Source organism: Cynocephalus volans, chromosome 4 (assembly GCF_027409185.1).
Source record: "Cynocephalus volans isolate mCynVol1 chromosome 4, mCynVol1.pri, whole genome shotgun sequence".
Classification (NCBI taxonomy): Eukaryota; Metazoa; Chordata; class Mammalia; order Dermoptera; family Cynocephalidae; genus Cynocephalus; species Cynocephalus volans.
The window spans coordinates 149,758,214-149,776,878 of NC_084463.1; the positions used below are offsets into that span (position 1 = coordinate 149,758,214).

An 18,665-nucleotide genomic window follows, 5' to 3' on the forward strand; every position below is an offset into this window, starting at 1 on the left:
TAAATAAGAAGAAACAATGCCAAAATATTTGTAACAAACTTTGAAATTTGTTGCCATTAAAAGGTGATATTTAGTTTTGCTTTAGTTTAAATATGCCCTTTCCCTACTGGGAATTAACATATCCACCTGGAGGTGCAGTATATTTCTGTCCATGTATTACTGTGGCAATGACTAATAGAAGAGAAGTATGTTACAGTATGTTACTGTCTTGCATAGCACCAATGGGTCTGCCAGATAATTTTGTGTTCTTACTGTTAAATTGCATTATAAAACACTATAACCATACTCTATTGAAGAAGTTGGGGTGGGGATTATTTACATTATTCAGGGCCCATATGAAAGATTAAGGCTAACAACATAATTTACTTAGGAATGTTTATATGTTAATGAAACATTACTTTTCAGTAGGAAAGGAAAGAAAAACCAATAAATAACGATATAAACATTGTTATACGCTTTTGGAATGGGAGCTGAACAACTACTTTGTATGCATTCATTCATTCATTCAAATTCATATACAAAACATAAAAATCAATGAATTTGACATTCAATTTTAAGTAAAAAATCATATCAATTTGAAATAAACATATAACAAGCTAGGATTTAGTTTCACTCCATTTATTCTTTATGCTGCCAAGAATTTAGGTATAAATATATTTAAAAAATACAAACTACTTAATAAACTGTTTGCCTAGTGCATAAAATTAAATGACATTACCATATTATACTTTTGCACATCTTATCCTTAAGAATTAATGTTTTTAAATTTTGAAATCTATTGTAAATTATTTATGAAAATCATTAACACACAGTGTAAATATAAGCAATAAGCAAAGTGTTTGAGTGTAAACCTCACAGAAAATAATTGAAAATATCTTTAAAAATTAGGTGTTTCCAGTTTACAAATTCCTCTGATTTTGTTTTGTTTTGTTTTTTGTTTCTGTTCCTAATTGTTACAGAAATAAATGTATTCTTTTATATAAGTCAGCATCAGGATGTCTTCTTAAGGCATATTAATTCCAAAATATATTATTATAGAAAATGAGTCTCTTTACACAATTTTATTGATGATTTATTTGCTTTGAATGTGGGATTTTATCCAATCTAAGACATACAATACAGAAGTAAAGAACAGGATCTACATCGCTATGACTTAGCCAATTCACAGTTCCTGAAGGCACATGAAGTTCTATGAATATATATATGAATGACAGTATGCATATCCTTAATCCACAAGTATTTACCCTTCTATCCATTTAATAAACAGATAAATTTTTAAACACTGATCACATGCTAGTGACAAAGAAAGAGAAAAAAAGTTAAAACCACCAGTCCTTAATGACTTTATATAAACACACATTCACCTAGTACCTTCAAGATGACAGTTAGTACACATATCTTTTTAAAATTTAACCTTAGTAAACTGCTGTCAGATAAGCAGTACTAGCCAATGTTAAAATGGAGGATACAGAGGGTTGAAGAAGGTAAATTACTTGACAAACTGAAAAATCTCAGTCATACTGCCAATCCTAATTTTCATGAACTCAAGCTTACTACTCTTTTAGCATTATTATAGGCACAAGAAGAGAAGCCTCATTTAAACAAGTAAAGGCAATGTTGAAATTAACATAAATCAAAATGGAGTTAAAAAGAAAGTGTTAATGGTACATATGAACAGGCACTGAATGAACAGATGTGGTATAGATATGTGGGGCAAGGGTGAAAAATGGGCATATCAGCAAGACCAAAGACACATGTAAGGAACATGAACATGACTTAGAAATCCACTTTTAAGTGACTGGAAGTATTTCACCCACAATGGATTGCAGTGGTAGCATGAAGATAAAGAGAAAAGATTACGTGAGAGAAGAGGCTTAATTTAGAAATGCTGCTACTCATATTAACAGTTTGTAAATGATAGTGTGTGTGTGTGTGTGTGTGTGTGTCTGTGTGTGTGTGTGTGATAGAGAGAGAGAGAGAGAGAGAGAGAGAGAGAGAGAGAGAGAGAGAGAGAGAGAGAGAGAAAACACACTATGTTCTAGGAATAATTCTATGCTTCTATGCTCCTGATTTCAGTAGTAGGGTCTGGGGGCACTGATATCCAGCCTCAACCCACCCTGTCCTTTTACCAGGTTCTTGACTCTGTCACAGGAAAGATTCAAGGGCAGAATCACAGCAGAAAGTGAGAATAAGTTGCACTGATGTTATCTTCATTAAAAATAACATAAATTCTATTTTGAAAGAAAATGTAGTTTCCATAGAGAATACTGAAATAGAATAGGAATCTATGCATTCTTCCTTAGACTTGTGAAGGTTCTCCAGCAAACTAAACGTGTGTGTATTAATAGTGAAACTACTCATATCCACTTAAAACATTAAAGTTTGAAGAAAGACAAAGAAGTGGGGTGCATATTATGAAATATATCCAATATGCTCTTTTGAACTTAAGACACACAAAGATAAGTGAAACATAAAACAGTCTCTCATAACTCTCTGGCTCCATCTCTTTTGTCCATTGTAGCTGCAGCTTACTTAGTAAGCCCTCCCCAGACTCCACTTTGGAATTCTGAGTCTTGCTAACAACATCTTCTCTAAGAATATATTTTGGAGCCCACCACTTTTCTGAGCGCTTCTTTCACGTCCTTGTTTCTCAGGCTATAGATCAGGGGGTTCAGCATGGGAATCACGACGGTGTAGAACACTGTGGCCACTTTATTGGCATCCCCACCATTTCCTGAACTGGGTCGGCAATAAATATAAAGGATTGTTCCATGGAAGACAATGATGGCTGTAAGGTGGGAGGCACAGGTGGAAAAAGCTTTGCACCTTCCCTCTGCAGAGCACGTCCTCAGGGTGATGAGAATAAACAAGTAGGAGGTGAAGATGATCACAATGGTCACAGTCTCATTGAAAGTGGCCACAATGAAAAGAAGGACCTTGTTCATAGTAACATCAGAGCAAGCAAGACTTAAGAGAGGGGGGAGATCACAGAAGAAGTGGTTAATCACATTTGATCTATACAATGGGATCTCAAGAGCTAAGCACAAATGAAGTAGAGAACACATCAATCCACAGAGGTAGCAGCAAGATGCCAGCTCTACACAGAGCTTCTGGGACATGGAGACCATGTAGAGCAGTGGGTTACAGATGGCCACAAAGCGGTCATAGGCCATCACAGCCAGCAGGAAGACCTCAGTGACTGCAAATGTGCAAAACAAGTAGAATTGCACCATGCACTCCAGGAAGGAGATGGCTTTGTCCTTTTTTAAGATATTAGCCAACATCTTTGGCACAATCATTGAGGCATAGCAAAAATCCACAAATGACAAGTGGCTGAGGAAAAAGTACATGGGGGTGTGGAGGCGAGAGCTGACTCGAATCAGTGCAACCATGCCCAGGTTGGCCAAAACCGTGACTCCATAGACAAGAAGAAACAGCAGGAAGAGGAAGACTGTCAGCTCAGGGTCATCAGATAATCCAAGGAGAATGAACTCTGTCACAGTGCTGCAGTTTTCCTCACCCATGTCTCCACTTTATTTGGTGTTGGAGAAAAAAAAACTAGTAAGTAATTCTCCATTATATGATCTAAATGTAGTTTTAGCACTCTCCTATAAAATGACATTAGAAGAAGCAAGAAAGTTAATTTTCTCAGCCAAGAATAAGACATTTTTTAAAATTTATCAAAAAACAGACATTGTATAATATAGATGCATAAACCTCACAGTTTAATTCAGGGATCATACAGAAACATTAACATTTTATGAACTTATATGATTTTCTTAATTAGTATTTCACAATTGAGATCTTGGTAGTGATTCATTAGGAAAGAGATCAAAGTGTTATTTAATTAACACTGTTGCTCTATCAACTTCAAATTATTTATTTTCTGGAAGACTCTTTAACTGATACTCCAATTATTTGGATCTTCAGAAACAATTCTTAAAATATGTAGTACACTTCTATGAGTTTAACCTTAAAGTGCTGAAAGACATGCTTATTTAAGTTTGTTAGCCCACAAGGATATATATTTTATACATACATTTTGCTTGGAGACAGTATTTCTTACACTTAGTGAGAAATTTTTTATAAAATTAGTATAGCAATCTTATTACTAACAATCTTCAGTTTCAGCCATAGTTTAGGAAACTGTTACTCTTGCGAACAATGTTCCTGCAACCATGACTCTTCAGCCTTGGAAAAATCTATTTGGTAAATGAATTTAATTCTTTGAATGTATTTGAAAAAATGATTAAGATGTGCACCGAAAATGATTTTTAAAAATTACCACTACTGAATTGCAGCATTACTTTAAATATTAAAACTTAGAAATAGTATCAAATAAGAGGAGAATGTTCAAAATTATAGTGTATATGTCATGAAAAATATGCAGATGTTAAAATGACCACTTTAAATAATGTTTAATGATGTGAAAATTGACCATGATGAAGTGCAGTGTTCAAAACCACTAAGCCAGATCTTACAGGTAGAACATTACACATATACACATTAGCTGCATTGAATGTTTAACTTGACAGCATCCATAAACACAAATATTTTTATTCCCCATATGTTTTAGAAAAGGAATCTGTAAACTTGTCTGAATTCTTGCAGAACACAAGTATTATGCATTGCAGAGGGAAAGGAGGGTGGAATTTTTGTTATGAGAGACACATACTTTCAAGCCCTTTGACATGTTTCAAGTGTCTCTCTGACAGCCGGCAAATACATACATGACTGCACAGGCACCAGTTGAGTATTCTTGGAGGAAAGAAAATCTAGAGCACAGACCAAGACTGACAGGTATTTTTCCAGTTCTTCAAGTGATTTGAAAGGTGTGAAGGATATGAACATTACTAAATCCCAGTGTGAAAACAAAAACCTATTCTTAGGATATGGTTTTCTCTCTTCAAATGGCCAGAAAATGTGAGTTATATGTCTTCCTATAGGCTCAAAGTAGTATAGATTTTGAAAATCCTTTCCTGTTTTTAAGTCAAGAGAATGAAAATCAGGCTGTTAATTGCTCATAGAGTGGTGCTTCTTTACCAGGAGAGACCTTGATCTCAATGGGATATTTCTCAATGTCTGGAGGCATTTTTTGTTGTCACAACAGAGAGCGGGTGCTGCTCACATGCAGTGGGGATGCTGCTAAACACCGTACAGTGCACATAACAGTCCCAACCCCACCACACCCCCACCCAAAACACACAAGAAAACACTATCTGGACCAAAATAGTGCCACAGTTAAAAAACTTGCCATAGAGAGACATTTCAGAGTGCTAGAACAAAGCCACAGTAATTTCTCTCCTTTCTGTTTCACAAGTAGCTCATGTGTCCTTGTCCCTCCATGAATAGTCACATGGACCTCTTACTGCCACAGTCAGCATCAAGGTGGCTGTCAGGAGAATCTCCATGAAGTCTTTGCTAGGTTGCATGGAGGGGGTTAGTGTGAGAGAGGGGGAAGAGAAAGGAGAGAGAACAAGCCCCATCCCAATTTGTTCACACTGCTCTCCCTCTCACAGTAATAGCTGCTCCGAGATATGTAGTTCCACAATTCAAATCATTCCCATTTCCTAGATTTCCGACATTTCCCCTTAATGCAGAAAGAGAAACATATTTTCATAACGGACTACTCAAAGCTTAGCAGTTCTTAAAACATTCTCAAATTAAGAGGGGGAGAAAAGATAGATTTTTAAAAATCTCTACTACTACTGGTACAATTCCATCTTCTTCTACAAATGACTGAAGAATTACCTCCATGAGGAAAAAAAAAAAAAAAATAGCTCCCAGTAAATATTGATGTCCATGAAAAAAACCAAAAAACAAAAAACCCAGAGTACAGCACATCGGATAGATGTTACTTCCCCTGTTTCTGAAGATGCTGTGATGGAAAACTGAGATAGGTTTTATGTTTGTGCTTGTGTATCCCTGGGGCCCATGCTCTGTGAGATTCCCAGAACAATCATTGATCTCTGTGAGATATTTATAAGATATCAAGAAAACTCTAACTTGGGACTTGAACAATTATTGATCACTATGGGATTCAAACAGGGAGGGGGAGGGTGGAAAGCCAACATGGTATGTATGATAATAATTTAACAGTTACATCCAGAGTTCATTATGAACTGCAGAACTTTGCACACTGCTTCCAAGCATTGTCTCTGTGAGCCAACAATCACATTGCTCTTATGAAATATGAATAGATCTTACAAACTCTGTCTGTCTTATACTCAATACCTCCTTCCTAAAAGGAATAGAGTCTGAAGCCACACCAGAATCCTGCCAAATGCCAGAAAATGGAGACAGGCAATAAACCTCCTTTACTCAGAATAATAATAATTACTCACATTTTCTATATTCTAGGTACTCTTCTAGATACAACTATTAACACATTTCATCTTTATAAAAACAAGTGAGGTTGGTACTGTTTTGCCCCCTTGAAGATGAGGTGACTGAGGCACAGACAGGTGTAACTGGCCCAAAGTCACACACAGAATCGCTAGGAGAAGGACACACATGCTGTTGTTTGGTTTGTAGCACCCATGACTTTGAGGAAGAGCACAGCTACAGAGAGGTACTGGGGTAGCTTCCTCCCTGCTGAGTGCCAGAGACCATGAAATGGGAATGCCTCAAGGATCTCTCCCAGGTCTGCTTTCATTCTTGACTCTACACAGTAATGTTGACCGGAATTAATTAATAATCACATTCAAACCACATCCTGTGTGTCCTTAGTTAAAGCAAATATTTCAAGAATTCTATGGATGTAATTAATTACAGGTGATTATCTTTCAATTCTCAACAATCTATATTTCTGTTCCTAAAATTGGTCTATCTAAGAATTTTTTGAATTTGAGGAATCTTTCTAGATCTGCTTTCCACCTGGGGTTCTCAAAATCCCTTATCTTTCACTCTTCAGAAACAAGGGATTTCTCTTATCCATTCACATCTTATTGTGTAAATTACCTTGATGAGAATAACGAACACAAATATCCAAAACCAAAAACATAAGAACAATTGAAATGTTATCCATGAGGCCTGAATTTTTCTTTAATCAAGGCACTTCAAACCCATGGTATGAGTTCTTGTTTCTCTCTGGTGTGTGTAAATTTCTTCTCATGGAAAAGGATTGCATTAGAGGGGTATTCTAGCCAATACGCATTGGCTATATGGTATGAATACATATGTACAATATGTTTGTACATTTGTTTGTGTGTGTATACATATATATATATATATATATATATATATATATATGCACATGAGTATTTGTGATATACTATACATACTCAAATATATAGTAGGTTGTTGAAAATATTTAATACCTATTCATTTTTTCCTTAGTGCAGCCCAAACTATTGTCACAAAATACAGCCATCTTAAAGAAATAAGTCTCATGATAACAAAGACAAAATAACATCTGTGAAGAATATCATTTGCTGCAGTAATGCCCCATACCATCTGGGCCTCCCACTCACTGCAAAGCTTCTTTGCTTGTCTATTTATCTTAGACTTAAACAGATGGGAGGTGCTTTTAAAAGTTGATTTAAATGTTTTTGTATTTCATTGGAATTAATTTCATGGTCATTATCTATGCATTGAATAATGAACGTGTGATGCTTTATCTTTTGCTGAAAAGTATTTAAACCACATCAAATAACACCATCTTGATAAAATGTTTCATTGGCAAGGTTTAAGGAAAACAACACTATGTTAACTTTCTAAACTTTTTAATTATATTGTTTTAAATAATTTGACTCTAAGTGGATGAATAACAGATATCTTTAGTTAATAAATGACAAGACTTGTGAAAGTCTTTATTTAAAACTTCCTAGAACTTAGAAAGTGAATGACCGCATAACAAACCACTTTAACCTATTGGTTAAATACAGCAAATACTTATTGCTTGAAATGCTATTACACAGGTCATCTGGGTAGTTCTGCTGATCTGCTCCTGGCATGGCTGACCTTGGCTTGCCTTGCTCATGTGTGCGGTATCAGCTGACAGTTGAGAGTCTAACAAGGCTTCACGCTCTAGTCAGGTAGCTTGCTAGATGGCAGCTGGTGTGAAGGGATGAGAGCTATTTTTTCTCATTATCAAATATGCTAGTTTGTGCTTGTTTGCATGGCAGCTTTTCAAAATTATGAGTATGAAATTTAACATTCAATTTAAGATACTTATAATGTTCTAATTTAAAGGAAATTGTGTAAGTACCAGATGTATATAAAAGGTAAATTTGTGAGAACCTAGAGAAACAGAAATCAAGAGAAAAAGTGTTCCCTTATTAAAATCCAATATATAAACACTGTTTCTTTCTTTTCCTATCTTTCCATATACAATGATCAGTTGATTCCTTATCGAATAGCATGTATGAACTGAATATAACCTGTATGAAATACAACTTTTATGTTATAACTGAATAACATGTATGAACTTAATAGTGATCATAAAATCAATGTAATATAAACATTTCAAATAATTTTATTAAGTTATAAAAAACCGTTCCCCAAGTCATTTTTTCTCCCTCACCAAACACCTGGAAATTTTATTTCTTCCACCATATTGAGGATTTCTTGGGAATTTTATCTAGACCCTTGAGTAGAGAAAAGAAGAAGGGCATTTTTAATTTGCCGTGTTCAGTAGGTTGTGATGTTAGCGATTACCTGGTTTTTATTTTGTTTTCAATACATTTATGTAGACAATTAGCTATAAACTCTTAGGACAACTCTAAGCCCTTTTTGTTTCTGTTTTTCTACCATGGGTGAGAATTCTGCTGAGAAGGATTCAGACATTATTTCCATGTTCAAACAAAAAAAGTTCATAAAGGATCAATAATGTTTCTGATGTCTTTGCAGGCAGAATAACACCATGAAATATAGGCTGGGCAGGCACTCTTAATCCCTGGGTTTGCATATAAGATTATCTAAAATCTGATCAATCATTCCTAAGCCTCCTGTGGATTCTGTCATATTTTATCTCACTGGAGCTGCATTAAAAACTAATTCAGGGGAGACAATCAGCTTTGTATCTCATAAATATTGGTAATAAATAAATAATAAAAAACACATTCAGAATATAGACCATGTTTTATTTAAATATCCACTTATGCCAAGTAATGTGTACTGTATACATGATACAACCCACATACTTACACACATACAACATCATAATAGCTCAGTAAAATATTTGTTGCAACTTTAGCTCAGTACTACATTTTTACTTCCTGGACTTTATTCATTTTGTTTTCTCTTCAATAATGCTCCTTTGTTAATAAACTATATCTCCTAAAATGATACACATTCTCTTAACAAAGGCCAAAATAAAGCAACACCTATATTATGAAGATATCCTTCTAAAGTCCATAAAAACTTTGAACTTTATTGGTGTGGTCCACACCATGGCAAGATCAAAAGGAGTCAGCACAGCTATGAGCACTTGCTGCAACTGGAAGGGCTGCCTGCCTCGGCTTCGTGGTACTGCTTTTAATCTCTTTCGGTATTTTGGTTAGCGTGGCAGTTCTCTGAATTCCCAAAAGATTATAAAAATAACACAAATAATTATGCGGTCATTGAACTAAACATTCCCACAGAGGATCCGAGTAAATTGGATAATTTAAAATTATCCCCTTATGATAAATTGACTACACCAACATATGTTCCAAAAGCACAGCTCATGACTAAATATGAGCTGCAGCCTAAACATGTGAAGTTATATATGAGATACAAAATGGGGAAAGGAAAAATTTGGTATCCCCCTAGCGGACATCCAAAATATGATATAAGTTGGCAAACATCATTTACTGTAGATTATATTAATGGCAAGAGAATGGTTGGTATTATTGGAAAATTATATGATTGGGATAAATTAAGTATATGGGAATGAAACTCTAGAACCCCCTTTACTTGGTGGTGTCCAGTTTTAAATAAATCATTAAAAATCAGGTATTGGGATAACAATATATTCTGTAAAATTATTAAACCTGCAAAATTAGACCTAAGAGCTAAATGTAACTGGTTTTGTGAGGAATGGTGCTGTGCACCATGACACTTCGACATTTAGATCAAGATTACAGGGCCACAGCCAATGCATAACCTTAAAATGTGCATGATAATGCTGCTCAAATATCCACTGTTCTTTTTACATTTGGCTCCCACCCTGTTAACAGGGTGGGTATTAACCACAGCTTGCTAACAGAAAAAGGTCACAAGATAACTTCAAGACAATGAAGGGATGGATGGTTTGAATCTGATAAACCTGATTCCAGGAAAAAGAAGCAAGAGTTGATCACCTAAGACGAGCTGACCTCTAAAAAAGATTCCTCCCTGCCTTTTGGACTATTGATTTAAGCTTGCTGATACAATAAAAATAATACCCACCCCCCACCCTGCAGAGAAAAATCTAAATAAAAGGCATTGTCTCATGCTCTACTGGGCTCCAGCTGCAACATGCTGACAGCCCACAGAGAACGTGCATATTGATGCATTGAGGTCTCTGTCTGTGTTTGTTATTTTTGCCGACCCTCCCTCTCCCTTTTCAGGTACCCACAACTCGACTGGAGCTAGTCTCCAGCACTTTATCTTCTCTCAAGCCCTATATGGTATTTATGAATTTCTCCCTTATCCAATGGCCATTTACTTTATTGCCCATTATCAACAGTGGGTTTGCATCTTTAAAAGTAAGGATTATGTCTCATTGTAACTTCTGCTTGTACTTTCAGAATAAACATAACACGTATGATTATGAAGAGCATAGTCTAATATAGGTATCTTAAAGACAGGGCGATACAATTTATTTAGTTATATAGAAGGTGTATGACATGATATGTATACCTTTTAACCTTCACAATATGATTAGGAGTTAACTCTTCATATCCAAATTTTGTAGATAAAATAATACAGATGAGAGAGTTTGCTAGTATTTTCCAGCAAGTAGGACACAAATTCAGTCTCTTGAAACCAAAAACCCATTTCTGTTTTATTGTATCATATTAACTCCATTAATTTGAAAGATACATTTAAAATGAACCTTTATAGACACACCTTATTTATGTGCCAGGCAGAAACTCCACTCAAGTATGCTCAGCAGGAAAAGACTTTACCGTCCATTATCTTGCTGACTCTAACTTTGACATCCTTATTTCTCAGACTGTAGATCAGGGGATTCAACATGGGAATCACTGCTGTGTAAAACACAGAGGCCACTTGACTGTGTGTCTGGAGTTTTTGGAGTTGGGCACACAGTAGAGGAGGAGGACGGTCCCGTGGAAGATGGTGATGGCGGTCAGGTGGGAGGCACAGGTGGAGAAGGCTTTGCGGCGCCCACTGGCTGAGCGCATCTTGAGGATGGTGACAACAATGGACACATAAGACGTGAGGATGATGAGCAGTGTGCTTATCTCATTAAAGGTGGCAAAAATGAAAAGAAGCAACTGGTTGATAAAAGTGTCAGAGCAAGAGAGGGAGAGCAGTGAGGAAAACTCACAGAAGAAGTGATTGATTGTGTTGAAACCACAAAAAGATAACATTAAAGCAGAGCATGTGAGTGTCAAGGAACATGCCACTCCCCACGCATAGGATCCCACCACCAGCATGGCACAGAGTTTCTGGGACATGGCAACTGTGTAGAGCAGAGGGTTAGAAATGGCCACAAAGCAGTTATATGTCATGACAGCTAACAACAAAGATTCAGCCACCACGAAGATACAAAAGAAAAAGAATTGTACTGCACATCCTGAAAATGAGATGGTTCTGTCTTTTACCACTAGGTTCATCAGTCTTGGCGCAGCGGTAGAGGAATAGCAGAAATCCACAAACGAGAGGTGGCTGAGGATAAAGTACATGGGGGTGTGCAGTTTGGGGTTAATTTTGATGATTATGAACATCCCAAGATTTCCTACAAAAGAGACACTGTAGATGGCCAGAAAAATCAAGAAGAGAGGGACTTGGAGTTGCGGGGAATCTGAGAAGCCCGAGAGCATAAATGTGGCTCCACTTTTATTTCCATCTGACAACGACATGGTTTCTGTTTGTCCAAATCTAAGAGTTAGTCCTGAAAACAAAAATATTAAGAAAACTATGGAAATAGGAAGCTTGGTTGACCACCCTCACCAAGCCTGGAATATGAAGCCCAATATCATTCAGAATTTACATGTTTATTATCCAAGATATACTAAATGCCTAAAGTTTTAGAGCATTCTACCCACTGGAAAACTTTCTAAGGAAAAAAAATATAATTACTGAAATAAATGTTCTCATATAGTTTTAATATTTACAAGTATGGAAATATGAGGTCAAAACATTTAAGGTCATTTTAAATCAAATCTTCATATAGTACTGTTGCCTTTCCTTAAACTTTGTAATTTCATAAAATATTTCCCTATGATAATATGATGACTGATTATATCAGCCCTGTAATTATAAAAATCAGAAATTTCTTTTTTTTTTTTTTTGTTAAAAAAGGAGATTTATTTCAAATTGTTTCCATTCCTGTCCCTGTTGTGCTATGCAGCCATTCTGAGTGCCTCTTTCTTTCTTTTTTTTTTTTTTAAATTTTATTTTGTCGATATACATTGTGGCTGGTTATTGCTCCCCATCACCAAAACCTCCCTCCCTTCTCCCTCCCCCCTCCCCCCAACAATGTCCTTTCTGTTTGCTTGTCCTATCAACTTCAAGTAATTGTGGTTGTTATATCTTCTTCCCCCCCCCCCCGGTTTTGTGTGTGTGTGTGTGTGTGTGTGTGTGTGTGTGTGTGAATTTATATATTAATTTTTAGCTCCCACCCATAAGTGAGAACATGTGGTATTTCTCTTTCTGTGCCTGACTTGTTTCACTTAATATAATTCTCTCAAGGTCCATCCATGTTGTTGCAAATAGCAGTATTTCATTCGTTTTTATAGCTGAGTAGTATTCCATTCTGTAGATGTACCACATTTTCCATATCCACTCATCTGATGATGGACATTTGGGCTGGTTCCAAATCTTGGCTATTGTAAAGAGTGCTGCGATGAACATTGGGGAACAGGTATACCTTCGACTTGATGATTTCCATTCCTCTGGGTATATTCCCAACAGTGGGATAGCTGGGTCGTATGGTAGATCTATCTGCAGTTGTTTGAGGAACCTCCATACCATTTTCCATAGAGGCTGCACCATTTTGCAGTCTCACCAACAATGGATGAGAGTTCCTTTTTCTCCGCAACCTTGCCAGCATTTATCGTTCAAGGTCTTTTGGATTTTAGGCATCCTAACTGGGGTTAGATGGTATCTCAATGTGGTTTTGATTTGCATTTCCCGGATGCTGAGTGATGTTGAGCATTTTTTCATATGTCTGTTGGCCATTTGTATATCTTCCTTACAGAAATGCCTACTTAGCTCTTTTGCCCATTTTTTAATTGGGTTGCTTGTTTTTTTCTTGTAAAGTTGTTTGAGTTCCTTATATATTCTGGATATTAATCCTTTGTCAGATATATATTTTGCAAATATCTTCTCCCACTCTGTTGGTTGTCTTTTAACTCTGTTAATTGTTTCTTTTGCTGTGCAGAAGCTTTTTAATTTGATATAATCCCATTTGTTTATTTTTCCTTTGGTTGCCTTTGCTTTTGGGGTCATATTCATGAAGTCTGTGCCCAGTCCTATTTCCTGTAGTGTTTCTCCTATGTTTTCTTTAAGAAGTTTTATTGTTTCAGGGTGTATATTTAAATCCTTAATCCATTTTGAGTTGATTTTAGTATGCAGTGAGAGGTATGGATCTAGTTTCATTCTCCTGCATATGGATATCCAGTTATCCCAGCACCATTTGCTGAAGAGGCAGTCCCTTCCCCAGTGAATAGGCTTGGTGCCTTTGTCAAAGATCAGAAGGCAGTAAGTGTGTGGGTTGATTTCTGGATCCTCTATTCTATTCCATTGGTCAGTGTGTCTGTTTTTATGCCAGTACCATACTGTTTTGGTTATTATAGCTTTGTAGTATAGCTTAAAGTCAGGTAGTGTTATGCCTCCAGCTTTATTTTTTTTGCTCAGCATTGCTTTGGCTATGCATGGTCTTTTATTGTTCCATATAAATGTCTGGATAGTTTTTTCCATTTCTGAGAAAAATGTCTTTGGAATTTTGAGGGGGATTGCATTGAATTTGTATATCACTTTGGGTAGTATGGACATTTTTACTATGTTGATTCTTCCAATCCCAGAGCATGTGATATCTTTCCATCTTCTTGTATCCTCTCTAATTTCTCTCAGCAGTGGTTTGTAGTTCTCATTATAGAGATTTTTCACCTCCTTGGTTAACTCAATTCCTAAGTATTTTATTTTTTTGGTGGCTATTGTAAATGGGCAGGCTTTCTTGATAAAAATCAGAAATTTCTAAATAAATTGATTTTTACAGCATATATTTTCACAGTGTCATTAAATATCAACAGCCCTAACACTGAACATATGTGTCTCTATTGTTAATTTCATGTAGTGATTTGTAGCATCTTTGTTTGTCTGATGGACACAGTGAATATGATATCAAAACATGTAATTAATTTTTTTCCATATGTTTCTCCATTGAGCGTGTTTCTTCTTCTTTGCTAGAGGATTAATAAAATCCAGATAAAGACCAATCTACACATCTATGACTGGTATTAGGACCCTCAGATTCCTAGCTATGCATCTATTCCTCTACACCAAACCATGATCCTGTTTCTTTATTAATAATCATACTTCCAATTTGGGAGCCAAGAAGACACTCTAAAATCTATGGGAAATATACCAATGACAGGATTTATGCCTCAGAAATATACTGGAAAGCAGCATCAATATGAAACTCACAAGAACAGAATTTAAGAAAACTTTCTCACCCTGGAATAAGTAAATATAGTAAAGACTGACCTAGAAACTTCCTTTTCCTAGGTCTCTATCTTCCTTCTCCCTTCTAGTTGCCTACGTGATTCATTCTGCCCCTGTTACCTGTAAAGGAGAAGGATTAAAAACTTGAGGTAGTATGGCACTACAGAGGCATCTCATGAGAAAACTGAAACAAAGAATCATTATATTTTGCTAATTGGTGTCTAACACCTCTCAGATTCTACCATACCAGGAATCTCTTGTCCTGCCATTTCTGACAGGATTATCTCTCATCAAACACCCCAAGAAATAGTTTCCAGAAGGTCTGTCAGTAAAGATGTCAGATCATATGCAGTAACCCTACCTGTTTCTGCACTTGTGAGCATGATATTTTTCCTTAATTGAACATTTCATTTCTTTTTTAATTCTAAGCTAATGTTAAATTTATTTTAATGGATCTTATGTCCCAAGTGCTGTCATTACATTGCAGGCAAAAGTTTCTATATCTTTGAGTCTGGAAAATATGATTGCAAAAATTTACCCTGTATTTTTTATGTTTGTTTCTTCCAACTTGGTTGTTATTACTTGTCTCAGGGGTCAGTTGTTTCCTGTTTTATAGTCTTAACTAAAGCTGGTCTCTTTTATTTATTTATTTTTACTAGAGAGTCTATTTAATCCTTGTTTATTTCATTTTACTTAAATACCCATGTATTCTACCTTGACTACTCCTCCTAAAATTAACAGATATAAGAAAATACACACTCCCAAACTTCTCAGAGCTTGTCTATTTCTCCACCTTGGGTACCTGTTTTCCCGGGACTGTTATTTTTTTTTTTTTTATTTTTTTTTTTTTTTAAATTTTATTTTGTCGATATACATTGTAGCTGATTAATGCTCCCCATCACCAAAACCTCCCTCCCTTCTCCCTCCCCCCTCCCCCCAACCATGTCCTTTCTGTTTGTTTGTTGTATCAACTTCAAATAATTGTGGTTGTTATATCTTCTTCCCCCCCCCCCCCGGTTTGTGTGTGTATGTGTGTGTGTGAATTTATATATTAATTTTTAGCTGCCACCAATAAGTGAGAACATGTGGTATTTCTCTTTCTGTGCCTGACTTGTTTCACTTAATATAATTCTCTCAAGGTCCATCCATGTTGTTGCAAATGGCAGTATTTCATTCGTTTTTATAGCTGAGTAGTATTCCATTGTGTAGATGTACCACATTTTCCGTATCCACTCATCTGATGATGGGCATTTGGGCTGGTTCCAACTCTTGGCTATTGTAAAGAGTGCTGCGATGAACATTGGGGAACAGGTATACCTTCGACTTGATGATTTCCATTCCTCTGGGTATATTCCCAACAGTGGGATGGCTGGGTCGTATGGTAGATCTATTTGCAATTGTTTAAGGAACCTCCATACCATTTTCCATAGAGGCTGCACCATTTTGCAGTCCCACCAACAATGTATGAGAGTTCCTTTTTCTCCGCAGCCTCGCCAGCATTTATCGTTCATAGTCTTTTGGATTTTAGCCATCCTAACTGGGGTTAGATGGTATCTCAATGTGGTTTTGATTTGCATTTCCCGGATGATGAGTGATGTTGAGCATTTTTTCATATGTCTGTTGGCCATTTGGATATCTTCCTTAGAGAAATGCCTACTTAGCTCTTTTGCCCATTTTTTAATTGGGTTGCTTGTTTTCTTCTTGTAAAGTTGTTTGAGTTCCTTATATATTCTGGATATTAATCCTTTGTCAGATGTATATTTTGCAAATATTTTCTCCCACTCTGTTGGTTGTCTTTTAACTCTTTTAATTGTTTCTTTTGCTGTGCAGAAGCTTTTTAGTTTGATATAATCCCATTTGTTTATTTTTCCTTTGGTTGCCTGTGCTTTTGGGGTCGTATTCATGAAGTCTGTGCCCAGTCCTATTTCCTGAAGTGTTTCCCCTATGTTTTCTTTAAGAAGTTTTATTGTCTCAGGGTGTATATTTAAATCCTTAATCCATTTTGAGTTGATTTTAGTATACGGTGAGAGGTATGGGTCTAGTTTCATTCTCCTGCATATCGATATCCAGTTATCCCAGCACCACTTGCTGAAGAGGCAGTCCCTTCCCCAGTGAATAGGCTTGGTGCCTTTGTCAAAGATCAGATGGCAGTAAGTGTGTGGGTTGATTTCTGGATTCTCTATTCTATTCCATTGATCAGTGTGTCTGTTTTTATGCCAGTACCATACTGTTTTGGTTATTATAGCTTTGTAGTATAGCTTAAAGTCAGGTAGTGTTATGCCTCCAGCTTTATTTTTTTATTGAGCAGCTTAGCTAAGCCAGGCTGTCTAATACAGAGTTCTTAGAAAAAGTGCACTTTCTGTTCCTTACACACTCACTTATATTTCTCAAAATACAGCTCTAAAAGGTAAGATTCCTTCATCCCAATTTGTTCTCTAGATGGAAATTAATATCAATCTGTCTTTAGATTCTTAACACAAACCTGGTGATGGAAAATGGAGGGCCTCTCCTCACTGGGAGTTACGTGTGGGTTCTTAAATCTGTAGTTACAACCTTGGAGGCATGAACCCTAGAGACTGTCTATTGCCCCATTCTCTTGAGGTCACAAAAAAAAACCCACTTAAAATTAATCACTTTTATCTGATGTAATTCTTAAGTATCTGACTCCCTGAAGAAAATAAAAAAATATATATATATATATAGCAGCATTAAGGTTATTTCACATAAAACAATGTATACTTTAAAGTCACATTCACCAGCCATCTGATCACTACCACACCCTCCTACAGATATATAAATATATGTGAATGTAAGAATCATCATTATGAAATATTGATTGAGTGGCTAGTATTTGCCAGGCATAACCCTCTTCCTCCATACCACACACTCTGACCATATTGAAGAAGTGTGAAGATGCAGCTTTCAGGTCATCATGACTCATTGAGAGTTTAGGCAAATGTATTTAAAAAGTAAACATTCAAATGATGAATTATCTAATCCCTGTTAAATCTCTGTCCATGCATCACTCTTTTTCCCTACTGTTTCCTATCCTGACCTCATTACTATTCCTAATGTTCTTTCTACTAGTGTTTTCTCTGACTGGGATTTTTTTCCCTTAAGTTTTTTCCCAAAAGCTTCTTTTTGGTGAAATCTTCCATGAACACACTATGGTATTGCAAGGGTTACCCTACTACCCAAATTTAGTGGCTAAAGTAATTAACATGATTAAGATATTTTTAAAATCTTTATTCAATGCATTGTTTTTTATATTGTTAGCTCCCTCTGCTAGAAAGAAAGTTTCAGGAAAGCAGGTATTTTTCATTGTTTTGATCCCTGATATGTTCCAAACTCCTTGATCAGAAACTAGAACAAAATAAGTATAACATGAATTTTTTTTGAATTACAAATATGACTCTCCAGGTCGCTGGGATTTGAGTCACATCTACCAGAACTATGGAAAATTAAAGAGCAGAGTGATGATAGACCAGAAACACAAAGGAGGTCTGGATGTTTTAATAAGAAGTGATTATTTACAGTAAATATGTACAATTTTAATTTGTCAATTAAAATTAAAATGTAGACAATCAAAAGTAAAAATTAATCAAATCTTCAATCTACTGGATTTCCTATAACTATTTAGGCTCACAAAAATAGAAATATTTAATTTTCAAAATCAAGAAAGTCATGGTGGAATAACTTGTAAATGGAAATCAATATCGCAAATATTTTTCTTTATTAAACCTTAAATGTAGCTTCACCAAAGATATATCACATTTGTTCATTAAGTAAACAAGTTTCCAAACCAACCATATCCAAGTTTAGGCTATTGATATGTGAATAATACAGAA

The 18,665-nt window shown here is 35.9% G+C and overlaps 2 protein-coding genes across 2 annotated transcripts; both read right to left on the reverse strand.

Moving 5' to 3' along the window:
- Nucleotides 1-2,591: 2,591 nt before the first annotated feature.
- Nucleotides 2,592-3,524, reverse strand: LOC134375718 (olfactory receptor 5L1-like). Its single transcript, XM_063094388.1, has one exon. It carries the CDS (start codon nucleotides 3,522-3,524, stop codon nucleotides 2,592-2,594), a length of 933 nt encoding a protein of 310 aa, XP_062950458.1.
- A 7,644-nt stretch (nucleotides 3,525-11,168) lies between these two features.
- Nucleotides 11,169-12,011, reverse strand: LOC134376994 (olfactory receptor 5D18-like). Its single transcript, XM_063095605.1, has one exon. The coding sequence runs from the start codon at nucleotides 12,009-12,011 to the stop codon at nucleotides 11,169-11,171; it is 843 nt and encodes a 280-aa protein (XP_062951675.1).
- Nucleotides 12,012-18,665: the final 6,654 nt, after the last annotated feature.

Coding starts and splice junctions, on each gene's coding strand:
- LOC134375718 (XM_063094388.1), bottom strand. CDS start 3,524: ATGGGTGAGGAAAACTGCAGCACTGTGACAGAGTTCATTCTCCTTGGA.
- LOC134376994 (XM_063095605.1), bottom strand. CDS start 12,011: ATGTCGTTGTCAGATGGAAATAAAAGTGGAGCCACATTTATGCTCTCG.